The sequence below is a fragment of the Psammomys obesus genome, unplaced genomic scaffold, assembly GCF_907164565.1.
Source record: "Psammomys obesus unplaced genomic scaffold, mPsaObe1.curated_primary_1811, whole genome shotgun sequence".
Lineage (NCBI taxonomy): Eukaryota > Metazoa > Chordata > Mammalia > Rodentia > Muridae > Psammomys > Psammomys obesus.
This window is the reverse complement of record NW_026596149.1, coordinates 11,740,374-11,766,754: the sequence shown is the minus strand read 5'-3', so window position 1 is coordinate 11,766,754 and position 26,381 is coordinate 11,740,374. Positions and strand designations below refer to the sequence as shown.

Sequence of the window (26,381 nt, the reverse complement as noted above, 5' to 3'; positions counted from 1 at the left end):
AGCATTCTTCCATGGAATCTGGATCAGCTCCTGCCTCCAGGTTCCTGCCCCGACTTCCTTTAGTTATAAACAACAATGTGGAGGTTGTAAGCTAAATGAACCATTTCCCCTCAACTTGCTTTTTGGTCATGGTGTTTCACATTGCAGCAATAAAAACCCTAACTAAGACAATGGATAAGTTGTTTTTTTTTTTTTGTTTTTGTTTTTGTTTTTTTTTGACGTGGTTTTAGCTAAAACAAGCTAAGCGGTTAGCTGAAGACTTAGGACTCTCAACAAAGAAAGGAATGAGCTTGGAAGAGACTTGGAGAAGAAAATTAAGTGATTAAACATGGACTGTAAAAAGCCTTTTTCTATTCAACAGATATTTATTCCACTTCTGTTAGATGCCAGGGAGTGAGTACCTTGTAGGAGATACAAGAAAAGACAACAGTCCTTGCCTCTACAGCAATATCCTGGGGGAACAGAGACAAGCTAACAGGTAATTAAGTAGGAACTGCTCTGTAGAATACAGTGAGTCATGGCAGCATATCTTTATTTCTTAGGCCAGTCCCAAGAATACCAAGGCAGGCCCTAAAAGAGGAACAAGAGTTACCTGGGGCTTGGGAGAGCAGGATATAGCTCCAGAGAGAGAGAGAGTTAGGAATAAGTTAACTAAGAGGTCAGCTTGGCTGAGAATGTGAGAAAGAACAACCAGAAATGTTAACCAAGTCGTGTAATTCAGACTTTATAAGTTCAGCATGAGAGGCCACTGAAGGGCTTTAAGTAGAAGGGCTCAACAAGTCAGATGGCAGACTGCATCTCAGAATATGAAGTACAGTGGAGAATGACTCTGAAGTGTTGAAACAGACTGCAAAGTTGATGATGGGCTACAGCAGCAATCTGCACTGATCTTAACTAGAAGACCAGTGTTGCAGTATTCCATGAGAAGTAACTGTCCTTTGATCTAAATCTTGGCACTGAGGTGAAAACATGGGCAAATACAACAGTTACTTAGTAGAACACCACAGAGAAACTTAGTATTATTTAGACAAGAAGGAAAGGGATGAGTAAAACCTTTCAGTGTGCAGATAATGGGGCTGGCAGTGTTTGCATTAACGAAGCTGGAAAACATGGGGGGAAGAGGAGGAATGGCAAGGGCAATAATCACTTTATGTTTTTCTCTCAGACACATGGTTGAATATGCACAGAAACTCAAGTTCAAGGTATCAGTAAGAGTTCTGGATAGTAAATGAACCACAGCAGGGATGAACCATCTCCAAAGAATAGAAGGCTAAGAGAAGGCTGAGGGCTGAGTCCAAGGGTCAATGACATCTACTGTCTATCCATGCTCATAGTTATGGGGTGTTAAAGAAAAGGAAAAAGACACCCCAGTAGTCTGAGAAACTAAGAGATGGGTATATCAGGAGAGAGCTGGGCGTGGTGACACATGCCTTTAATCCCAGTACTCAGGAAGAAGAGGGAAGCAGATCTGAGTCCAAACCCACAGAGCTAGCTGGAAATATGGTTCAGTGGTTTAAAGCACTTATTGCTTTTGCAGAGGACTGAGATTTAATTCCTAGCACTCACAACCATCCGGTAACTCCAGGTCCAGGGAATCCAGGGACCTCCTCACCTTCTCAGGTACCAGAAATGTATGTGGCACACACACATACATGCAGACAAAACACTCATCCACATACAATTTAAAAACAGAACAAAACAAAAAACCCTCCAAAAACAGAAAACAAAGCTTATACTACCAGGGTGACTAAGACAATAACTGAGAGGCAGTAACAGTTCCCAGTTAAAGCTTCAGAAAAATGAAAAAATGAAGAACAAATAAGGCTACTTCTTTCAATGGGGAATTCAAAGGGAAACAGACAATGTTAACAAAGAATTTTGAAAGATTAGGAAAGCTACACATGTATATACATGCATTTATATCATTTATATATTTACATCTCTATTTCCCCATATTTTATCTTTGTTTCCAAGGACATACTTTGTATTAAGTCTCTCAATGTTTTTGTTTGTTTGTTTTTAAATAAATGACTAAGCTGGGCAGTGGTGGTGCACACTTCCCAGCACTTGGGAGGCAAAGACAGGGGCATATCTGAGTTCAAGGACTATAAAATGAGTTCCAGGGCAGCAAGGTCTAAACAGAGAAAGCCTGTTTTGAGCATATGCCCCCCCCTCCACAGAAAACAAAACTCAAAACCCAAAACAACAACAACTGAGCTCTAGCTTTTGAGGGTACTGACAGGGTTTTCTTCTAATTTTTGACAACCCAACATATAAAAATGATTAAAAATCATTTACTTTGAGCTGAAAAAGCCTTGGGTATTGACAAAAATTCCTGAGAAGTTAACCTACCAAAAAAATGTCAGTATTATGGGAAATATTAAAATAAAAACATTCTAATAGTTCTGGTCTGTGATAATGATACAAAAGGGCCAGATTATTAAGACTATTACAGCACACACTTTAAGCTACTTTTAAGAAAGTGAATAGGCAAGAAACTAATATTTTTCACCACCTCTTAAGCAACTTTGTATTTTTAGCAATGATATAACAGGCTTCAATATAATGAAGCTGTATCATCGAATCTAACCCCAAATTCTCAAGTTGCTCACAAAGTCAGCACAGAAACACGTTAGGAAGGTTTAAGTGAAGGCTGTTTACCTCCCACCAGTCTTAAAGATTAGGTCTGCATTAGGTGCTCCCTTTGGATGTTGGTAACGAGGCCGCCGCTCACGATTGGTGTTTGCTGGAGCTGGGCGCTGTGCAAGAGACTGCAACATTTCTGTGATTAGGAGCAAAGAGGAAAATGCTGTTAACTCTTGTAAATATATACCTTCTAGAAACCCACAAAATACCAGAGAGATAAAGTTTATTAGTCCTTACACCTAGGTAGTTGACTTTCAAAAAAGAACATCATATAGGCTAATGATTATGAAGTACTGAAAGTACTGAAAGTACTTCATAATGAAAAAGTAAAAGTAAAAGAAGTAAAAGAAAAAGTAAAAGAAATAACAGCTTTGATGGCTACCTTTAAAACACTCCTGGACAACCTAGGGGTGTTGTTCCTCCTCAGGCACTGTCCATCCTGTTTTTTCAACAGCCCACCTCTCTTTTTCTTTTTCCCACCTCTCTTTTTCAAAAGCCCATTGGGACTTGGGCTTTACCTATTGGCCTTGGTTGGTCAGCAAGCCCCAGGGATCTGCCTCCCAACGCTGGGGTTACAAACATTAATCACCACACCGGGCTTTTATGTAGGTGCTGGGATATCCAACTCAAGTCCTCATGTTTGCATAGTGAACACTTTATATTTTTTATGTTGGTAAGATTTACTCTTACAGCTGGTTGTGGTGGTGCATGCCATTAATCCTAGCACTTTGGAGGCAGAAACAGGTGGATCCCTGAGTTTGAGGCCAGCTTGGTCTACAGAGCAAGTTCCAACATAGGGCTACACAGAGAAACCCTGACTTGAAAAACAAAGAAAAAAGATTTATTTTAATTAATTTAAACTGTATATTTGTGTGGGTTATGTACACATGAGTATATAGAGAGAAGCCAGAGGAGTTGGTCTCCTGGAGCTGGAGTTAGAGGCAGTTTGTGAACCACCTGGTGTAGTTGAAGGAAATTATTCTCAGGCGCTGTGGAAGAGCAATATATGCTCTTAACTGATAAGCCATCTTTCCAGACCCTCTACATTGTCAACAAGTGATCCTTCTTTCCTTTTCTGAGCTAGAGTCTTAATATGTAGCCCAAGCTAGTCTCAAACATATGGTGATCCTCCAGCCTCAGCCTCCAGAATGATGGCACTACAGGTCTATGCCACCATTCCTACCCTATAAATGACTTTATACCTTGATAATCTTCTTGTTCTTGTCGTTCATTGATATCTAATGTGAGCTTTTTCATTCTCATCCTCTCTTCTTGTTCTGCTTGTTGCTGGTTCCAATGATTTGCAGCAAGTTGGGATGACATGGGCACATTAAGAATTTTAAACTAGAGGAAAAATAACATTGGAATTACAAACAGCCTAATAAAGTAGCACATAGAATTAAATAAATTACTTTAGAAAAGAATACTATCTATCCTTCACTATAAATCAGATTTGTTAAAAAAGATACCTGTATTATTCTAAGAAGAAACAAAGCCTATCAGAGGTGGATGGGAGCTGGAAGACCACTAAATTTGACTGACTTCATGAACAGCTCTTCTCCGGAAGCACACACCTACAGACAGGACAACTTTTCATCCTGCAGACTCATCATATGTGAACAACTTTCAACAGGCTTTTACACAGCAAAATGACAAGTTCATTCTTTACATTTCTATCTGACTCAAACTATATAGGGAAAATCTAACCCATCTTCAGAATTCTGAGCACTTCTTCATTCTGAAGACAGATGTGACACAAAGGAGGGAGAGTGAATCAACTGAACCAGAAATCAACTGAGCCAGAGATCCTTTTCTTGGAATGTTTGTTTTAAGCAGGATGTTTGCAGCATAGGAATGCATACAGCAGACAAACCTGGATAAAAGTCTATAAAATTACAGCTCCCTGGGAAATTTTAAGTAAGCTATGATAACCAGCTAAACATAAAACAAAGGTTTCATAACCTAAATTCTCCCTGGCACAATAATGTGCATATGACTGGATCAAAGGCATGATGTGGAAAGGCAGGGTTCTGAGAGCTATGCTCAGGATCCCAATCATGCCTCTGAGCTGCTCTGATCACTGCAGTTACTAGTAAAGTTTAACGTTATGTGAGTTCTGACTCATTTCAGTCCGATGTTCTTTACCAGCTGGCATCTTTATGATGCACCTCAGTCAGTCAACGTTCCTCTTAGAATGTAGTAACATGAGCACTAAACACACAGGTAGGATATTCTACATACACACCCTGCTAACTATATTTTGTTTTCATGACATCAGATAACATCTCACAATACATACTAAGTAATGTTCTAATCCAGGTTGAGATGGTAAGGGTAAAGAAAGAGGCAAAAACCCGATTTCACTTATTTATTTATTTATTTAGTTGGTTTGTTTTGTTGTGTTTTTAACCTGATTTCTTAATATAAATCCAGATACCAGCATCACAATTCTTGGTTAATTAGAAAGCTATTTTTTTTTTTCAGTCACTATACTTCCTGGTCTCAAGCACATATAAATGTAAATAAAATTTTTATTGAAGGAAATGGTATTAAGAGTCTTACAGAATACTAAAATAAAAGGCCAATAAGAAACATTCATATTTTGTTCATCAATTATAAGATACTTTGGCTTTCCTGTTACATTTAAATATTCAGTAAAATAGTTCCTATAATAAAACCTGAAATTTCTTCTAAAATTAAGTTATAATAAACAATCATATTGGCAGTATACTAATAAAACAGTATGAAGTATTATAAAATTTTTTCATAATAAAATTTGTTCTCAAAATGCATTTAGTATTTACAAAAGTAAAATTATCTTTAGCACATTTTATGAACTCTATGAAATTTATGAAAAGAAAAGTTCTCAAGTATTGTATGTTTAAAAGAACATTTAAAAAGAAGCAGGAGTGCTTGGTAGGTAGCGTGCACCTTTAATCCCAGCACTCAGGAGGCAGAGGCAAGTGATCTCTGTGAGTTCAAGGACAACCTGGTCTACAAATTGAGTCCAGGACAGCCAAGGCTACACAAAGAAATCTTGTCTCGAAAACCAAAAGAAAACAAAACACAAAAGTAACAGTGGGGGACTGAAGGGCAATGAAGCCTAAAGGCAGCATTATAAACAGAGCTGCATCTTAAAACTACATACACATAGGTGATATAAAGTCTCAGGTTACAGTAAGCACTAATCATAATTCCTTATGAGTCCTGGTTGCGAACATGTGAAGGAGAGAAGCCGGTGCTGAAGCCCTCAGAGCTGGAAAGTTATCTGTGGGACCCTGGTTTGTAATATGGGTACTTGGGATCAAACTCTGGTCTTTCTGATTATACTGCAAACACAAAACTGTTGAGCCTTCTCTCTAACCTCCACTTTTTGTTTTGTTTGGTTTTTCCAGACAGGGCTTCTCTGTGTAGCCCTGGCTGCCCTGAACTCGCTTTGTAGACCAGGCTGGCCTTGAACTCATAGAGATCTGCCTCCCAAGTGCTGGGATTACAGGCATGTGCTTGGATTCTTAAAATAAAATAAAATATGTTGAATTATATAACCACTTCTATGTTAAAATTTTTTTAAGAATGAAAATGTTTTACTTCAATTGTTCAAATTCATAAATATGTAAATGCAGAAATGAACTGACATTGTTTTCCTTTTCCTTCTCTTCACCTACTCACATCACTGATACAATTTTTCTACTGATGACTGTCACAGTAAGATTTTCTAAATATAAATCTAGTACATAGAGATCTTTTCACTGGAATTAAATATTCCTAAAACACATTTTACACTTGTAGAAAAGCAGTTGTACCAGAAGGCCAACACCCAAAAGCTAAAAAAACAAAAACAAAAAAATCAGAACAAAATATATTTTCTCATTCAGACACAAAAATATAATGATTTTCCTTCAAGTAATTTTCCAGAAACCGGCCTTCAAATTAATAAGCCTGTTTCAGCCTCTCAGAATTACAGGTATGTAGCACCATACCTGGCCTTAAGATACATCTTGACTTATTGTCAAAGCCTACAGGGTTGTATAAGGACTAAACAGCATGTACAAGTTGATGACAACAAATTTGTATGTGTACCTGGATATAAGAAAAAGGAAAACTATTATTGTATAGTTTTTCTTCAGAAAAGATATTACTAAGTTTCCTTTTAGTTAATTAAACTCAGGATCCAAGATGTATGCCAAAATATGCACTAATGAGAACCAAGAAATACCTAATTCTAGTTGCTAAATTCTACACTTTCCTTCCCCCACCACATGACACGGAAAAAGCTTTGTGCACTGTATATGCCTTAAAATGTTAGAATTAGGGGAGGAGAGATGGCTGAGGTTAAAAGCACTCGCTATTCTTCCAAAAGTCTTGAATTCAATTCCCAGCAACCATTACAGGTTGCTCATAACCACCTATAATGAGGTCAGGTGCCTTCTTCTGGCATGCAGGCACACATGCAGGCAGAATACTATATAAATAAATAAATCTTTAAGAATTAAATGACATTTTCAGGATTCCTTTTTGTGCCAAGAAAAGTTGTTGGCACGGGTAAGAGTCCAAAAGAAGAGCACCAAGGAGAATAAAAGAGACTTAAAATGTGATGACTAAGATTGTTAAAAAAGCCTAGGTCAAAGAACTAAGTAAGCGTAGAGAAAAGACTTATGGGATTTGACAATCATGGTTATAGTAGCAAATTACCAACTCTAGGTAACAAAAAAGAGATTTGGCAAATTTAAGATTCTTACCAAAACCAGCTTTCATTTTCCTCCTCAGAGACTGAGTGAGCAGAGAGAGCACAGCCCTGGTCTACAGACAGTAGAGGGTTGGGACTTCCATGAAAGCACAATGAAACCTGGTTAGAGCTCTCTCTCTCTCTCTCTCTCTCTCTCTCTCTCTCTCTCATGAAACCTGGTTAGAGCTCTCTCTCTCTCTCTCTCTGTGTGTGTGTGTGTGTGTGTGTGTGTGTATGAATACACATGTACATACAGGCATGCCTGTACAGAGAAGGGTGGCGGGGTGATAAAGGAAGAAGTTAGTGTTTGACTTTAACTTGTTAATTTTTATGTTAGTCATGATGTACAGTATTTGCTGGCCCTGTTATTGTGCTATTAGAGACGTCTTTACATACCAACCAGCAAAATAATGGTATAAAGCAGGCTTCCATGATCCCTTACCTAAATAAGAAATCATGAAAAATTTAGAAAACAAAACAAGACCAAAAAATAAAAAAGAAAAACCAAACAAACGCAAAGGGGAATTATATCTAGTCATATAACCCAAACATCAGACAGACTGGGATCAGCAGTGCAGAAGATGGGCAAGCATAGTTGCAAGGCCCTTCACAGCCTCTGTGCCCCTCAGCCTTTGGGACTAGGGTGATTATTATCTTAATCTCTTTTTTTCTTACTGGAATGGAAGAAAAGGGTGTCAGGTCTTAACTTTGTGGGGGTTGTCTTTTCCAAGGGGCAGGTCCTCTGCCCTCACACCCTCCCTAGTAGCTCGACAGCTAAGAATAGAAACTTGAAGCCATGCTCCTGGAAGTCAAGAGTCAAGGTTCCTACTACTGCTTAGGGGCTTAAATGACTCCCCATCTTGCTTACTCCTAAGGTTTGAGCACTGGCACCTCCCACTCTGGTTTCTTGTGAAGATGCAGAGAGTGATAGCTACTGTAGTTCTGGCAACTTTTAGGTTCTGGCCCAGGTTCAAGATGCTGGTTCTGGGCTTAGCAGGTGTGTAAAGGGAGTCAGAATCTTTGGGCTTTCATCTGCTGGCACTGGTAACTAGAGATGGTGCTACAGAGCTGTTCTTTGTCCTCAAGAAGCCAATTAAAGGCTGAAGCTAAGCTTAGAGGACCTGGGTGGGTGTGGAAGGTGGCCCTCTGTTCTCTAAGTGACCTCAGCTAATCTGAAAGGATAGCAGAACGGGGCCTAGAGCTGTAGAGAAGAAAGTGACAGAGCAAGTGGTAATGTTCACCAGGAGCTAGCCTTGTTGATCTTTCAGGGATTCCTGACCCCCATTATTCTCTTACTAGCATCTTTCAGCCTCTATCTCAAGGAAGATCTTTGAATTTTTTTTTTAAATTAGATTTATTCAATGTGTGTGTGTGTGTGTGAGACAGAGAAAGAGAGAGAAAGTGTGTCTGTGTGAGATAGATAAATAGAGATAGTCTGAGGACAAATTGCTGGGAGCTCTCTCTTTCCAGATGGGTTTTGGGATTGTCACTTACACCCTCTGAGCCATCTCACTATGCTGGTGTCATTACTTTGAATACAGACTTTTCTTTCAGTCACACATGGCAATCCCTTGAAAGTCCCCCCGGGTGTGTCTGAAAGAACAGCCTCCCTTTCACTGCCTGTCCCTATGCCTTTCACCTTAACATTTTCCCAAGCTGACATTGTGAATTTCTTTGCTAACTGAAAGCTCCAAGAGAGAAGAATTTGCTTAACTTATACTCTTCATGAAGGAGCTAGCAGGGAAACAAATATGCCAAATGGTTATGTGAATAACAAACCAAGTATTAGACTTGTTTATGTGTGCCAGCTATTTCATAGAATCTAGTATTTCTTTCATTCTAATACATACCATTATTTTACACATCATTAAAACAGAAAAATGTTAATTATCATATGAACTAATCAACTTTAGAAATGAACCTGATATCAAAAATGCTATAACGTAAAAACAGAACTGATACATATACATGTAGCAGCTGTCCTTTATCCTTGTATACTGTGTCTTATCTCAGTAGGCTGCAAGATCCATGAGGACAGGTATGCCATCCTGTGTGTCACTATAGTCCTCCGAAGCTAGACACATACTCATGCTTACTGGTGCATAGCTGATGTTCCATAAACAGCTGCTCAATGAACACATGAATCCCTCAAGTAATGTCTTAGAAGACAGGGAAATGATTTTGAAGGACCATATGTAACATACAGCAAAGAAAGAGTATAGTAAGAATGTAAAAGGAGGTCCAGGGCCAGATATCATTTCAAAAAAGACCTTGGCAGCTCAGCATTTTCTTGAGATATATTAGTCAATATCCTCCTCTCCTTTACCCCCACACTGGGCTTCCTTCAGGAATTGATATATTCTTACAATATAAACACATAGAATTTAAAATCCTTTCCATTAACATACATCCATTCTGTAAAAATCAATCACTGTATTTTCTATACATATAATGGATAATATTTCTACCACTGAATACTCATAAAAGTTTCCATTTCTTCTTGTAGGAAAGCTAATAGCTGGCATGCCTTTAATCCCAGTACTCAGGGAGGCAGAGGCAGAGGCAGAGGCAGAGGCAGAGGCAGAGGCAGGTGGATTTCTGTGAGTTCAAGGCTAGCCTGGTCTACAAAGCCAAGGACAGCAAAATCTACAAAGAGAAACCCTGTCTCAAAAACAAAAACAAAAAAAACCCCCCCCCCCCCCAAGGAAAAGCAATAATTTAGAATTTATTAAACGTAAATTCTCACACCTGATTTCACTGGACATTTCTTACCTGCTGTTTATTGCCTTTCCTTGTTAACATGACAAATGGCATTGTGTCTGCAGACTCTGTTTCTCCTTCCCCACCACCAAGAGGGGGCCCTTTCCTCAGCTGGCTTTTGAGATGCAATGGAATAGCAACATCAAGTTGGTGCACTTTAACAGATTCACCACTTCGCTGCTTCAAGACAGAAATTTAAAAAGTATATAAATACTCTAAAACACACATAGAGAAATATAAATACAAACCACAATTTATTCAACATAGTTATTTCTTAAAACACAATCCTAAGATTCAGACACCCCAAGACACAAACAAAACCAGGAAATATTTCTCCTTACTGCCTAAAAAGTCTATCTGACCTGCAAGGAATCATGTGATTTGGCTTCTGTTCACTGTACCAGCCTCCCATAGGCTGCAGGTCCCACAGACTGAGTTCTTCAAAAGCATTCTGTCCTTTTCCCTCTCACAGTACCCATCCACCTTTACAATTATCAGAGAATCTCAAGTGTCTGTGACGTCTGACTCTTCCACCTTATCACCCTTTCCCCAGGACTCACAAGCAGTACTTTACATACAACACGTGCTCAACTAACACTCAAGAACAAATGACATCTATAGCAATTCACATTAATTTTCTGGTTGTAGTATCAATTGATTTTAGCATTTATAAAAAAAAATTCCAAACAATTAATTTCAAGAACCTTCACTGATGGCTTACTTTGTATTAAGCTTGGAGGTAGTAAGATTAAGGACTTAGTCTAGGGTTTGGGGATATGGTTCAGTTGGTAAAGTGCATGCTCTGCATGCGTGAGAACCTAAGTCTGGATTGCTATCTCCCATATAAAAGACTGGGAATACTTGTATTTGTAGTCTCTGCACCAAGAGACAGACACAGGAAGATCCCAGGGGCTCATGGACCAGACAGTATAAGCCAATCTCTAGGTTCAAAAATGATGTGAAGAGTGATAGATGAAAACACACAGTGTCAGTTTTGGCGCGCACACGCGCGCACACACACACACACACACACACACACACACACACACAGAGCAATAGGGGGACTGATTTAGTGTACTTTCAGAAAGCTCATAAACTTACATGAGACATTCACATAAGCTATAATAATACATTAGAGGTACCACCTGTATAGATTAGCTGGGCCTTGCTAGTAGGCGAGTACCAGAATTTCATGAAAGACAGAATAGAAATGGGATATTTGAGAATATTAAAGACTTCATGTAACTTTTTCTAAGCAAATAGTAAAATAGCAGTTTTGGGAATACAGAAAAAAATTAAAGCAGAAGAACAAGTGCAAAAGCAGGGACCTGAAACAATTCCCTGTAAGTGGGAATCCTATAGTCACACTAACAATTCCTGTTTACATCCTGATGAATGGAGCAGGCTGATTCCTTTCAAGGTCTCAAAATTGCTTTTCTAATATTTAAATCATCTTTTGAGACAAGCTTCATATAGCTAAGAGACTTGCCAATCAAGCAAAATGAAAGTTTTATTGGTTTTCATTTTCTAAGTTATAATTTATTACCAAATTTTTTAGATTTATAAAGATCTTTTACTTAAAAAATAAAAAGTGTTAGGCAAATCTTGATCTGCACAGTATTTTAAATTATTAGTGATTAGAAAATTAACATATTCTGTTTTGTAAGATTTTTAAATACAAAATGTATTAGTGTCTATACTACTTCCTCTATTTTATCTCTCTCTGCCTCCGCCTAAGTAGCAGCCACTGTTGGCAATGGGTTATGTTCTTCCAGAGTTTCCCTTATGTACACTAAGGGATACACTTCCAAGCAAATTATCCTAGACTACACATACATAATTAATTTGTAGTACCAGAGATTGAGTTCAGGGCTTTGAGCACATCTAGGTAACATCTTAACACTGAGCTGTGTTTCCAATCCTTTTATTATTATTGCTTTTTTGAGACAAGATTAAATTCAGCAAGTTGCCTTGGTGAGGGTAGCCTTGAACTCATTCTATAGTCCATATAGGCCCTACATTTGTGATTTACCTGCTTCAGCTTTCTGAGTAGTGAGGATTATAGGTATGGCACATATTTTTCTTCCCAATTCTATTCTTGGGCATCTTTCTATTTGAACACATGGGGTAGGCAGCAGATGCATATCTCCTTATTTGACTCTACATTGATAGGTAACACTTATCACTGACAGACAACCTACACTTAGTTTTACATTTATTTACCAAGTGTGAAACGTGCCACAGTGTGTATATAAAGGTCGGAGGATAACTTGGAATGGTTGCTTTACTCCTTCCACCATGTGAGGATGAACTCAGGTCATCAGGCATGGCAGCACGTGCTTTTACTGCTAATCCATCTCCAGGTCCTAATGTTCTTGAGAGATTACTGGATCATGAGGTTAGGTAGATCTCAGAGCTCAAGGCAGCCTGGTCTACAGTGTGAGTTCCAGAACAGTTCCACAACAACCCTGACTCCTGCACTACCCCACTCCCTAATCTAGTTTACTAATGTTGTGGACATAAAGATTTATTTTATTTTTAATTCTGAGTATGCATGTGTGGGGGCATGTGATATGAGTGCAAGTGACCATGAGGCCAGGGGTTTCAGATCTCCAGGTGCTGGAATCATAGGTACCTGTCAGCCATCCAACACTGGAGTTGGGAACCGAGCGCAGTATGTATGCTCTGACATAACTACACTTTCTCTCAAGAACTGCAAATCAGGATCTGGGACACAGGATGTGCTGGCAGTCACAATCTGTATACTTTATGGAGATACGCCACAGGGTGGCTGTTTAAATAAGAAGATTCTCCTATTAATCAGAAGCTTGTGGGCTACAATGTTTTGTGTTCAAGAGTCTTCAAAACAGCAATATTGCATACCTGAAGGTTTTCTAGCATCATTTTGTCCAGAGCTTGAATGAAGTCCTCATCTTCTACACAAGGAACATGTTTTAGTCCACCTCCTTTAATCATCACCTCCTTATTTAAACAAAGAAAAAACAGAACAAATTCTCACTGTAATGTTTCCTAGGTCAGAGCCTCTCTGTACCAATGTGGCCAACATAACCAAAGAATAAAGGTTAAAAGAACTTGTAACTTAAGGGAAAACTCACAGAAAGTGAATGTCCGAGAAAGTTTGTTTGTTTTTTTTTTCATAATCACAGGCAAAAAAATTCAGTGACTAAAATTCAAATAATCAAAACCACTACACAATTAAAAAAAAAAAAAATCCAGCCATACATACAGCATTCTCTTCATCAGTTTCATTCTCCTTATTGGAATCTGTGAGGTAATCTGTATTCTCCTCTTCCTCTTCTTCTCCCTCCTCCTCCTCCTCAGAACCCTCCTGAAATTAACACCAATAAACAATTTAAACCCTTTGAAAGAGGACTTTATATGCCTTACAAAGATGTGCAATTGTTTATTTTCTCCTAGCTTCCTTTTATGGAGTCTGTTTAAAATGAATGACAAGTCAGAAGGATAGCCATTTCCTACATGCCAGAGACTAAAAACTCATCACAGGTCAAACTATAAATAGAACTGTTACATAAACTTGAATTACAGAAAGAGTTTCCTGAACCATTAATATTCTCTCTTCTAAGAAAAATTTTTAAATACTCATCTAATGTACACAGTTCAAATTTAGCATCACCAGTTAAAGGCCATGACACAGCACTGAGTTTTACAAGGTGCTCTAGTTTAGAAATGTTCTCTCTTTTGCAAACATTTTATCTGTTACTTATACAGCACTCTGCTTGCATGTGCACCTGTGCACCAGATCTCACTACAGATGGTTGTGAGCCACCATGTGGTTGCTGGGAGTTGAACTCAGAACCTTTAGGAAGAACAGCCCGTGTTCTTAACCTCTGAGCCATCTCTCAGCCCTAGAAATGTTCTCTTCTAGTTTATTGTTCCCATTTTTTTACATTAGAAGTCCAATCCAAGTGAAGTGGCTTGACTATGGACTCACTGCTACTAAACAAACACATTACTCCAGACATGAGGTTCATTTTTTTATTTTTAGCTTCCATGAATGAATGAAAACATGTGCTTTTCTTTCTGTGCCTGCCTTATTTCACTTAATGCAATGCCCTTCAGTTCCATTCACACTGGTACAAATAACATAGAATTTTTTTAATCAGAGGAAATTAACATTTCCTAATGTAGGCATGTCACATTTTGAATACCACATTTTCATCTAAACCACAGAAATCATCGTTGTTTGAGGAAATAGAATTGATAATTACTAATCTGATCATTACAGAGTGTATCCAGGTATCACAAACCATACAGTCAATAAATATGGTCAATTAGGTGTCAATAAAATTATAAAGTCCACTATGCTGGACTTAGCTGCTTTTCAATGTGCCAAGGTAAATGAGAAATTCTAAAACAAATAACTTAAATATGTACTACTGTTGTGTGTATGTGGAAAATAATATTCCAAAGTATATTCCTACTTCAAACATCTGTAAATGTTTTAGAATTCTACAGGGAAAGATTTCACAAAGAATATAATGACCAGGACTGGAGAGATGGCTCCGTGGTTAAGAGCACTGTCTGTTCTTCCAGAGGTCCTGATTTCAATTCCCAGCAACCACATGGTGGCTCACAACCATCTATACGAGGATCTGATTACCTCTTCTGGCATGCAGGTGTATATGCAGGCAAGAGCACTCCTATACATAAAATAAATATAAATCTTTAAAAAAAAAAAAAAGAAAGAAAAAGAGAGAAATAGAGAATGTAATGACCAACAAGTCAGTGTTCTCCACCAAGCCTGCAGACTGGGGTTTGATCACTGTAATACACACAATGGACCGAGAGAACCAACTCCCACATGCTGTCCTATGACCTCCAAATTAGTGCTGTGGTACACATGTATACCCACCCATGCCTACACACACACTTTCAATAAATAATAAACATTAAAAAAAGAACGTTAAAGCATAAACTTTATTTTCTAAGTGCAATACTATTTAGGGCAGTTCTCTAATTTAAAACTGAATTCACAAATGCTGTTCTTAGCTAGGCATGGTGTATATGATTATAATCCATCCCAGTACCTAGAGCAGGATGGTCTGGAGTTGAAGGTTGTACTGCTGAGTTTCTGTTTGAGCCAAGCTAGTGTCACCTGGGAAGAGGGAACCTCAACTGAGTAACTGTCTCCTTTAGAGTGACCTGTGAACAGGTGTAATGGGGCATGACCTTAATTAACAACTGCTGTGAGATAGGACAGGCAATCCTGGGCAGCTGTCCTAGATTACATAAAAAAGTAACTGGGCAAGCCAGTACACACATGTTCCTCCATAGTTTCTACTTGACTTTCTGCATCTAGTTTGCTCAGTGATGTCCTGTAACCTGAATGAACTATATGCTCCTCCTTCCCAAGCCACTTTTGAATGTGGTGTTTATCACAAAAACTAAAATCAAAGTAAGACAAAGGTTATCTTCAGGTACACAGTAAATTCAAGAGCTGCCTAGGACACATGAAACTTTGTCTCAAAACAAGCAAGCAACCAAGAAAGCAATCAAAACGACACAAAACAAAAAGCTAATCTTGAATTTGCCCCTGAAGAAATCAATCATTTTGTGTGTGTCATATTTTTTGGTGGGGGACAAGGTTTCTCACTGTACCTAAAGCTCACTGATTCTGTTAGACTGGGTGGCCAGTGATCCTCAGGGATCCTCTCAGACTCCCCTGAGTAGGATTAGAGGCATCTATGTGGCTATTGGAGATAAAATTCAGATGTTCAAATGCACTTTACCAAATGAGCTATCTTCCCAGTTCCTCCTCCATGAATCAACTAATACATAAAAGGTGTTTCCTATTAAAAAACTAGATTAAACTAAGGTAATGAATTAACACCCTCCTTATTGTTCGGTCAATAAACCTGTACGTCAGGATTGGTTCAAGGACTCCCATGGAGTACAATTATCCATGGATAATTACAATATCTAATACAATGTAAGTGCTACAGAGCACTATTTAGGGGGTGACTAAAAAGGTCTACATATGCTTAGTATAAATGTATTACTCCCTTGAGTATGTTTTATATGTGAGTAGTTGAATGTATAGATGAAGAAGGCAAACAGAATAAAATGCATTCTTTTTTTTTTTTTTTAAATAAAATACTGAATAGGATTACATTTGTCCTCATCTCCCTGTATATCAACATAGTATCGGGTAGAAGGAGAAAGTGATTGTTAATACACCACAAAACCTGAGCTAGCTAAGGAAAGTAGGAGAGGCAATGTAACAAAAAGCAAAGTGCCTGTGTTGTCTACTGGCTCTGCTACTACTCTGTGTGAGTAAATAGCCTCTCTATACCTTAGTTAGTGAGAAACTGTACCTGTTTCTCACTAACATCAACTGTGTTCATATGAAACAATTATACTGTGTAGTACCTATGATATTGAACAGAATAACAAATGTTCAGGAAATAACTTATTGCCATTATAACAGGGTCTTATACTTTCTTTTGATAAATTACATAAATGTTGCAGAAAATTATGTTTTAATAGACCATCTACTTTATCGTCAACAGTCATTTGAGTTTTACAGTGCTATTTAAAAAAACATCTATCTATCTATCTATCTATCTATCTATCTATCTATCTATCTATCTATCTATCTAATGCAGATGAGTGCTCTATCTGCATATATACCTGCATGCAGAAGAGGGTATCAGATACTGGTATAAATGGTTGTGAGCCACCATGTGATTGCTGGGAATTGAACTCAGGACTTCTGGAAGAGCAGACAGTGCTCTTAACTAATAAGCCATCTTGCCTAACTCCTTACAGTGATATTTAAGAGAAAATATCCTGGTTGGGAGTTGCTAAGACATATAAAAGAACCAAGATAGGGCTGGAGAGATACCTCAATGGTTAAGAGCACTTGCTGTTCTGGCAGAGACCCTTGTTTGGTTCCTAGAATCCATATGGTGGCTCACAATGGTCTGTAGCTCCAGCTGTAAAGGCTCCAGTGCCCTCTCACGGCCTCTGGGTGCACTGCACACACATGGTGTACATACACACATGTAAGTAACACATGTACACATAAAAATAATTCAAAAAAACCTGTTAGCTCTGTGGGGAGGGGCACTGAAGAACTTAACACAGAGGCCATATGCACCCTAAATATATTCTCTACCACAGAGCTAAACTCTTACGATGCCCTACTGTTTCTAATGAGTTAAATTCTTGCCTTTCCTTTCTCCACTGGAGTAAACAGTCATAGGACAACACTCCCTGTGTTTATCAGTCTGTGACACACCTTTCTTCTTTAGTAATTTCTCTGCTCCTGTTTGAGGATAAGTAAGGGGAACCTTGGAGAGTGAAGAGAAGTAAAGCATCCCAATCTCATTCTTCTCAAAGTCAACACATCTTTTCAGAGAGCCATGTAATGACTCTAGCTGAACATTCTGTTTGCATTTCTCCTTAGCAGAAATATATCATGTGGGATGTCTTCTTCTTTAAATGAAACACAAGTAATAGTTTAAAATGATAAACCTGAGCTGGGCGTGGTGGCACACTCCTGTAAGTCTCTCATTCAGGGAGGCAGAAGCAAGTAGATCACTGTGAGTTCAAGGTCAGCCTTGCAGCCTGGTCTACAAAGTAAGTCCAAGACAGCCAAGGCGACATGGAGAAACCCTGTCTCAAAAAAACAAAAACAAAGCAACAACAACAAAAAAAACAATAAACCCTTCCAAGATACAATGTTCAATATTATAAACAATGCATTTAAAAAGAAAAATACACCTCACATTCTTCACATGAGAAAATTATTTCATATTTACTGAGGATGTTAGATTCATTAGACTTTGTTCATGTAATTAGTACCGCAGAGAGCCCAAAGACAGTTATTAGTCTCAAAATAAAGGAAATGCTATCTCATTTCCTTTTGTTATATAAAGTACTTAACAAGCCAATTAAATTTATATTACAGATTTTTTTCTACAGTGATTTCATTTTGAAAATAAATCAACATAAAGCCCATCTATTATGCTGAAACCAATTATGGAAACATATTCCAGCTCTCAATTGTTAATTTATGTTTCTCTACTTTAAGGGAGCTGTAAGGTTTCAAAGAAAAAGCAGTAGCACATAAATATTTAAAAGTACATTCCTGCTGCCTATAAATACTAGCCAATTATGAAAGCCACACATTACTGCCTCTTCTGCATTTCACAATCATTCATTTCTAACTAACAGTAAAAGTAAAACTACTTGTATAGTTAAATTACATCAGATATTTGTTAGCAGCTAGAAAATTTACAGAAAACATGAGCTTGCAGATTTTCACTTCTACCTGCAGAAAATCTTAACTACCTTGAATTTCTGTGTCCTTTTTCTTTAATTCCCTTCTTGGTTGTTTTGTTGTTGTTGTTTTGTTTTTATACAGTGTTTCTCTGTGTGTAGCCTTGGCTGTACTGGAATGCACTATAGACTAGGCTGGCCTCAAACTCACAGAAATCTATCTGCCTCTGCCTGCCCCAGTGCTGGTATTACAGGTGTGTGCCACCATGCCCAGCTTCTCTTTAATTCTAAATAGAGCTTTAAAAACATCTACTTTATGACTCCATGAACGACTAATATTTTTTTAAACAACAATCTACACATTCTCTAAATATCTAAATACACTCAAACCAAAATGTTAAAACTTAAATTCCCCAAATATTTAAGTATTGTGTTTTTCAGTGTTTAATGGAAAACTTCTTTACTTCTAAGCTATCACACTATCCTAACTTCCTTAAGAACTCAACACGAAAAGTCATATATACTAAATCATAATGATTTTACAATCTGGATGCATACATAGGCCAGTACTGTTCAATATCTGGTTTAAATTTTACCCTCATTGTTATTCTACCTGACATTTACCCTACTTAAAACAAAAAAGGTTTTATTTTTTAAAGATAAATACACTAAAGACTTATTTTTTTCACTTTATGTGTATGACAATTTTGTCTGTATGTATATATGTGCACTATGTGTATGTGCCTGGGGACCAAGAGGGTACTGTATCTCTTGGAACTAAAACTAGAAGGCAGTTATGAGCTACCTATAATGTGGGTGCTGAGAATTAAACCTGAGTCCTCTACAAGAGCAGTAAGTTCTTAACCACCGAGCCATTTCTCCAGCTCCTACTTTATATTGGGAAGGAAAACTCTAATCTAATGAAATCAGCTATACCCAAGAAAACACAGGAAGTAGATAACTTCACAACAAAAAATTAAAAAAAAAAATAAGCACAGTAACAACACCAACTCCACAATATAAAGAACTAACGTTAATTGGTCACTATTATCTATTAACATCAACGGAATCAACTCTCCAATAAAAAGACACAGACTAACAGAATGGTTGCGGAAACAGGATCCAACATTCTACTGCATCCAAGAAACACACCTCTGCAACAAAGATAAACACTACCTCAGAATAAAGAGCTGAAAAAATGTTTTTCAAGCAAACAGACCCAGAAAAGAAGCTGGGGTAGCTATCCAAATATCTAATAAAATAGAATTTCAAACAAAATTAATCAAAAAAGATGAGGAGGGGCACTTCATTCTCATCAAAGGAAAAATCCACCAAGAGGACATCACAATCCTGAACATCTATGCCCCAAATACAAGAGCACCTGCATTTGTAAATGAAACATTACTAAAGCTGAAATCACACACCGACCCCAACACCTTAATAGTGAGAGACTTCAACACTCCACTCTAAGGGACAGATCATCTAGACAAAAGCTAAACAGGGAAATAATGGCATTTACAGAGGTCCTAAATCAAATAGACCTAATAGATGTCTACAGAGCATTTCACCCAAACTCAAGAGAATACCTTCTTTTCAGCATCTCAAGGAACCTTCTCAAAAACTGACCATATAGTCGGGCACAACGCAAGCCTCAACAGATACAAGGAGATCGAAATAATCCCTTGTACCCTTATCAGACCACCCTGGTCTAAAACTAGACCTCAAAAACAACAGAAATAACAAAAAAGCCTACATACACATGGAAACTAAAAAATTCTTTACTCAATGACAGTTTGGTCAGGGAAGAAATTAAAAAAAGATATTAGAGACTTCCTAAAATTCAATGAAAATGAAGGCACAACTTACCCAAACTTACAGGGCACAATAAAATTGTGCTAAGAGGAAAGTTCACAGCACTAAGTGCCTCCAGAGAGAAGTTTGAGACATCTCATATAAGCAACTTAATGGCACAACTAAGAGCCCTAGAAAAAAAAAGAAGCGGACACATCCAAGAGGAAAAGAAAATTGGAAATAATAAACTCAGAGCTGAAATCAATGAATTAGAAACAAAGAACAACAATTCAAAGAATCAATGAAACCAAAAGCTGGTTCTTTGAGAAAATCAACAAGATAGATAAACATTTATCCAAACTAACTAAAAGGCAGAGAAAAATTATCCAAGTCAGCAAAATCAGAAATGAAAAAGGGGACATAATGACAGAGGAAATCCAATCATTAAGTCTTACTACAAAAGCCTGTATGTCACAAAATTTGAAAATCTAAATGAAATGGACAATTTTCTTGATAGATTCTGTTAACCAAAATTAAATCAAGATCAGGTAAATAGATTAAATAGTCCTATATCCCACAAGGAAATAGAAGCGGTCATCAAAAGTCTCCCTTCCAAAAAAAAAGCCCTGGGCCAGATGATTTCAGTGCAGAATTCTACCAGACCTTCAAAGAAGAGCTAACTCCAATTCTCTTCAAGCCATTCCACAAAATAGAAACAAAAGGAACATTACCAAACTCATTTTATGAAGCCACAGTCACCTTGATATCTAAACCACACAAAGACCCAACAAAATAGAAAACTTCAGACCTATCTCTCTTATGAACATTGATGCAAAAATACTCAATAAAATACTTGCAAACCGAATCCAAGAACACATAAAAGATATCATCCACCATAACCAAGTAGGCTTCATCCCAGGCATGCAGGAGTGGTTCAATATACGGAAATCCATCAACGTAATCCACCATATAAACAAACTGAAGAAGAAAAAACACATGATCATCTCCTTAGATGCCAAAAAGCATTTGACAAAATCCAAAATCCATTCATGTTTAGAGTCTTGGAGAGATTAGGGATACAAGGCACATACCTAAACATAGTAAAGGCAATATACAGCAAGCATATAGCCAACATCAAACTAAACAGAGAGAACCTTAAGTCAATCCCACTGAAAGCAGGGACAAGGCAAGGCTGCCCACTCTCTCCATATCTCTTCAACATAGTTCTTGAAGTCCTTGCTAGAGCAATAAGACAACTAAAGGAGATCAAGGGATACAAATTGGAAAGGAAGAAGTCAAAGTGTCACTATTTGCAGGTGATATGATAGTATAAATGAGTGACCCCAAAGATTCAACCAAAGAACTCCTTCGGCTGGTAAACACCTTCAGCGAAGTGTCTGGATACAAAATTAACTCAAAAACAAAAAAATCAGTAGCCCTCCTGTATACAAATGACAAAAGGGCTGAGAAAAATTAGGGAAACTAGATCCTTCACAATAGCCACTAATAACATAAAATACCCTGGTGTGACTCTAACCAAGCAAGTGAAAGACCTGTCTGAAAAATAACTTCAAGTCTCTGCAGAAAGAATCTGAAGAAGATATCAGAAGATGGAAAGATCTCCCATGCTCATGGATTGGCAGGATTAATATAATAAAAATGGCCATTTTGCCAAAAGCAATTTACAGATTCAATGCACTTCCCATCAAAATACCAACACAATTCTTTACTGACCTTAAAAGAATAATTCTCAATCTCATATGGAAAAACAAAATCCCACAACTGCTAAAACAATTCTGTACAACAGATCTTCAGGAGGCATCTCCATCTCTGATCTCAAGCTGTACTATAGAGCTATAGTAATTAAAAAAAAAAAAAAAGCATGATACTGGCATAGGAACAGGCTGGTGGATCAATGGAATTAAGTAGAAGACCCAGAAATAAACCCACACACCTATAGATACTTGATTTTTGACAAAGATGCCAAAACCATACAATGGAAAAAAGATAGCATCTTCAACAAATGGTGCTAGTCTAACTGGATGTCTACATGCAGAAAAATGCAAATAAACCCCATACTTATCACCCTGCAGAAAGTCCAAGTGAATCAAAAACTTCAACATAAAACCAGACACAATAAACCTGTTAGAAGAAAAAGTGGGGAAGAGCCTTGAACTCCTTAGCACAGGAGACAACTTTCTGTATAGAACACCAACAGCACAGGCTGTAAGATCAACAATCAATAAATAGAACCTCATGAAACTGAAAAGCTTCTATAAAGCAAAGAACACTGTCATCAGAACAAAACGACAACCTACAGACTGGGAAAGGATCTTCACCAACCCTCTATCTGACAGGTGTACAATATCCAGAATCTATAAAGAACTAAAGAAGTTAAAAAGTAACAAATCAAGTAATCCAATTAAAAAATGGGGTACAGAGCTAAACAGAGTTCTCAATAGAGGAATATCAAATGGCAGAGAAGCACTTAAAGAAATGCTCAACCTCATTAGCCATCAGGGAAATGCAAATCAAAACAACCCTGAGATTTCACCTTACACCTATCAGAGTGGCTAAGATCAAAAACTCAAGTGACAATACATGCTGGAGAGGTTGTGGAGAAAGGGGAACCCTCCTCCACTGCTGGTGGGAATGTAAACTTGTACAACCACTTTTGAAATCAATCTGGCGCTTTCTCAGACAATTTGGAATAGTGCTACCTCAAGATCGAGTTATACCATTCCTAGGCATATATCAAAAATATGCTCAAATATACAACAAGGACATTTGTTCAACCATGTTCGTAGCAGCTTTATTTGCAATAGCCAGAAGCTGGAAACAACCCAAATGCAGAATTTGTGGTATATTTACACAATGGAATACTACTCAGCAATTAAAAACAGGAAATCATGAAATTTGCAGGCAAATGGTAGAAACTGGAAAAGATCATCCTGAGTGAGGTATCCCAGAAGCACAACGACACACAGGGTATATACTCACTTATAAGTGGATATCAGACATATAATATAGGATAAACATAGGATAAACATAATATAGGATAAACACACAGGGTATATACTCACTTATAAGTGGATATCAGACATATAATATAGGATAAACATACTAAAATCTGCACTAGTAAAGAAACTTAAGCAAGGAGGAAGACCCTGGGTAAGATGATCAATCCTTACTCAGAAAGGCAAACGGGACAGACATAGAAGGAGGGAGAAAACAGGGAACAGGACAGGAGCCTACCACAGAGCCTCTAAGAGACTCTACCCAGCAGGATCTCAAAGTAGATGTTGAGACTCATAGCCAAACTTTGGGCAGAGTGCAGGGAATCTTATGAAAGAAGGGGAAGATAGAAATATGTGGCAGGGACAGAAGCGCCACAAGGAGAGCAACAGAACCAAGAAATCTGGGCACAAAGGTTTTTTCTGAGACTAATACTCTAACCAAGGACCATTAATGAAAATAACCTAGAATCCCTGCATAGATGTAGCCCATGGCAGCTCTGTCTCCAAGTGGGTTCCCTAGTAATGGGAAATGGGACTGTCTCTGACATGAACTCAGGGGCTGGCTCTTTGATCACCTTCCCCTGAGCGGGGAGCAGCCTTACCAGGCCACAGAGGACAATACAACCAGTCCTGATGAGACCTGATAAGCCAAGGTCAGAAGGACCTCCCCTATCAGTGGACTTGGGAGGGGCATGGGAAGAGATGAGGGAGGGAAGGAGAAATGGGAAGAGGATGGGAGAGGGAGCTACAGCTGCGATACAATGTGATTAAACAGTAATTAATAAAATAAATAAAAATTTAAAAATCACATTTATGTGTTTGTCTATGTGTACCACAGAGACCAGGAGAAGGACATGGAGCTGGAGTTATAGGTGATTCTGAGTTACCTGAAGTGAGTGCTGAGAATTGCACTCAGGTCCTCTGCACTGAGGTTGTGCTGCTCTTCACTACCCTTCATTCTTCATTAGAGACAGGTTCTCTAGCCTGGGACTCATCAAGTAGGCAGGGCTGGTTGAGTAATGAGGCCCAAAGAGCCATTTGTCCCCACTCTCCATATCTATTACTTCAAGCACTTAACGCCTTGCTTGGCCCTCTAAATAGGCCTAGCTGTCCTGGCTGACCAGGACTGCCTTGGGAGCACAGAGACCTATCTGCCTCTGCCTCCCAAGTGCCGAGATGAAATGCATGTGTGACCATGCCAGGTTCCTTCTGTTTGTTTTGATTTCTTCATTTTAATTTTGTGGACTGAATGCAGGTCCTCCTGCCTGCATGTAAGCATATCACAAAGTATCTTCCAGTTCCCAAGAAAACATTTTGGAGGGTCATAAATGCCATAGAAGCAATTTCACATAGTTTGGCCTAAGAAAGTCATAAAAAAGTAAAGGGCAAACTATCACGTACATAATAAATTTCAGATTTCAGAACTATTGGAGTTGGTAAAAAAAAAAAAAAAATAGAGCAAAGTGTATGAATATTTAGACAGTAAAATTGTTTTTTAAGATTGTAAAGCTCAAAGATTGCCCATATTCAATAATAAGATTAAGATTTATAGGAGCGAGGGGGCTGGAGAGATGGCTCAGAGGTTAAGAGCGTTGACGGCTTTTGCAGAGGTCCTGAGTTCAATTCCCAGCAACCACATGGTGGCTTACAATCATCTATAATGTGATCGCATGCCCTCTTCTGGCATGCAGGTATATATGCAGATAGCACACTCATTTGCATTAAATAAAGAAAGAAATCTTTAAAAAAAAAGATACATAGGAGATGAAAACAGAAGTTTCCTCAAATTGCTAATAAATAAAAGTTCTATGATTGATCCAGTTCTGATGTCAATAAAAACCCTAATCATATAATAGAAATATATTATAATATATCATATGTTATAATAGGACATATTATTAGTCACATTTTCAATAATAAAAATAAGGAGATCTTTATTAATTAAAAAATCTTCACCCAGCACTCAGGGAGGTAGAGGCAGACAGGTCACTGAGTTTGAGGCCAGCCTGGTCTACAAAGCAAGTCTAGGACAGCGATGGCTACATAGAAATCCTGTCTTGAAGGAAAAAAAAAAAAAAAATCTTCCCTCAGGCTGGAGAGATGGCTCAGCATGGAAAAGCACTTACTGCTATGTCTGATGACCCGAGTACAACCTCCAAGACTCAAGGAGAAAACATAACCCCTACGGTCCACATATGTGCTGTGGCACAAAGGGTGTTGCACGTTTGTGTGTATGTATACACACAAATAAATAAATGTAATAATTTTACAGAAATTACTCAATCAAAGTATTCTTCTTCACATATATCCAGAAATTTATGTTAGAAATAAAAGTAATTACTTCTTCTTCTGGCTCATTCACTTCACTTTCATTTCCAGATTGTTCTTCTGTTTCAGCTCCTCCTTCCTCTTCTTCTTCATCCTCTTCAAGATTTTCTCCTTCTGTCATAGAATCTTTGGAGTCTTTGTCATTTACTAGGCCTTAAAAAGAGGACAAAAGTGGAAAAAAAAACACATTTAGAAAAATAAAATCTTGTGGTCTTTATACCACTTCACTTAAACAGTATGAAATAATTTAACAACTATTTTCTCAGAGCAATAAATGATCAGAATTGAAAATAATTGGGAAAAACACAATAAAAAGTACACATTTCTTTTCCAGTAGACTAGAAAAAGAGTATGTATGCATGTCTATACCTCTTTTCTTTTATAGCTTCAAGTACTTAAAAGACTGTCCTATTTAAACTCATTTTCAGATAAATATAGACAAAAGACAGCCACATGAAAGTTCACTCTCAGACAAATAAAACAGACCTGTGCCATACTCTACAAATAATATTTCAACAATATCTAAAACCAGAAAAGTAGGTAAATAAAGATTGTGTCACTTTAATGGAGAAATTACACTTGGCTATCAATCTGAATGCACACAAAGATGAGAGAGGTGAGAGGACATGACGGCTTTGTTGTACAGTTTAACTTTTCTTTTTCCTTGGGGAACTCACTGGCCCAAATCTTTCACCTCCCATGTGGTTTTACATCTCACTGTGCAGCTCTTCACACTGGTTTGAATTTCATCCTACTCACTCTACTTTTCCAACTCTTTGCTACACCTTGCCCAGAACATATTTTAGATGTTGTTCATCCAATATCCTTTTCAATAGAGTATCCTTAAA

At 37.8% G+C, this 26,381-nt stretch overlaps 1 protein-coding gene across 4 annotated transcripts in view; it reads right to left on the bottom strand.

Moving 5' to 3' along the window:
* Upf2 (UPF2 regulator of nonsense mediated mRNA decay) overlaps positions 1-26,381 on the bottom strand; it is a 127,707-nt gene that overhangs the window by 7,423 nt on the left and 93,903 nt on the right. For 2 of the 4 annotated variants that reach the window (XM_055593826.1, XM_055593827.1), the window contains exons 16-21: positions 25,547-25,686; positions 13,380-13,481; positions 13,016-13,114; positions 10,145-10,312; positions 3,849-3,990; positions 2,662-2,782 (exon numbers count right to left, since the gene is read on the bottom strand). In XM_055593826.1, the coding sequence (XP_055449801.1) occupies positions 2,662-2,782; positions 3,849-3,990; positions 10,145-10,312; positions 13,016-13,114; positions 13,380-13,481; positions 25,547-25,686 (772 nt within the window). Of the gene's footprint in view, positions 1-2,657; positions 2,783-3,848; positions 3,991-10,144; positions 10,313-13,015; positions 13,115-13,379; positions 13,482-25,546; positions 25,687-26,381 lie in introns of those variants that run through there. The other 2 variants (XM_055593828.1, XM_055593829.1) reach the window with 2 other exon arrangements.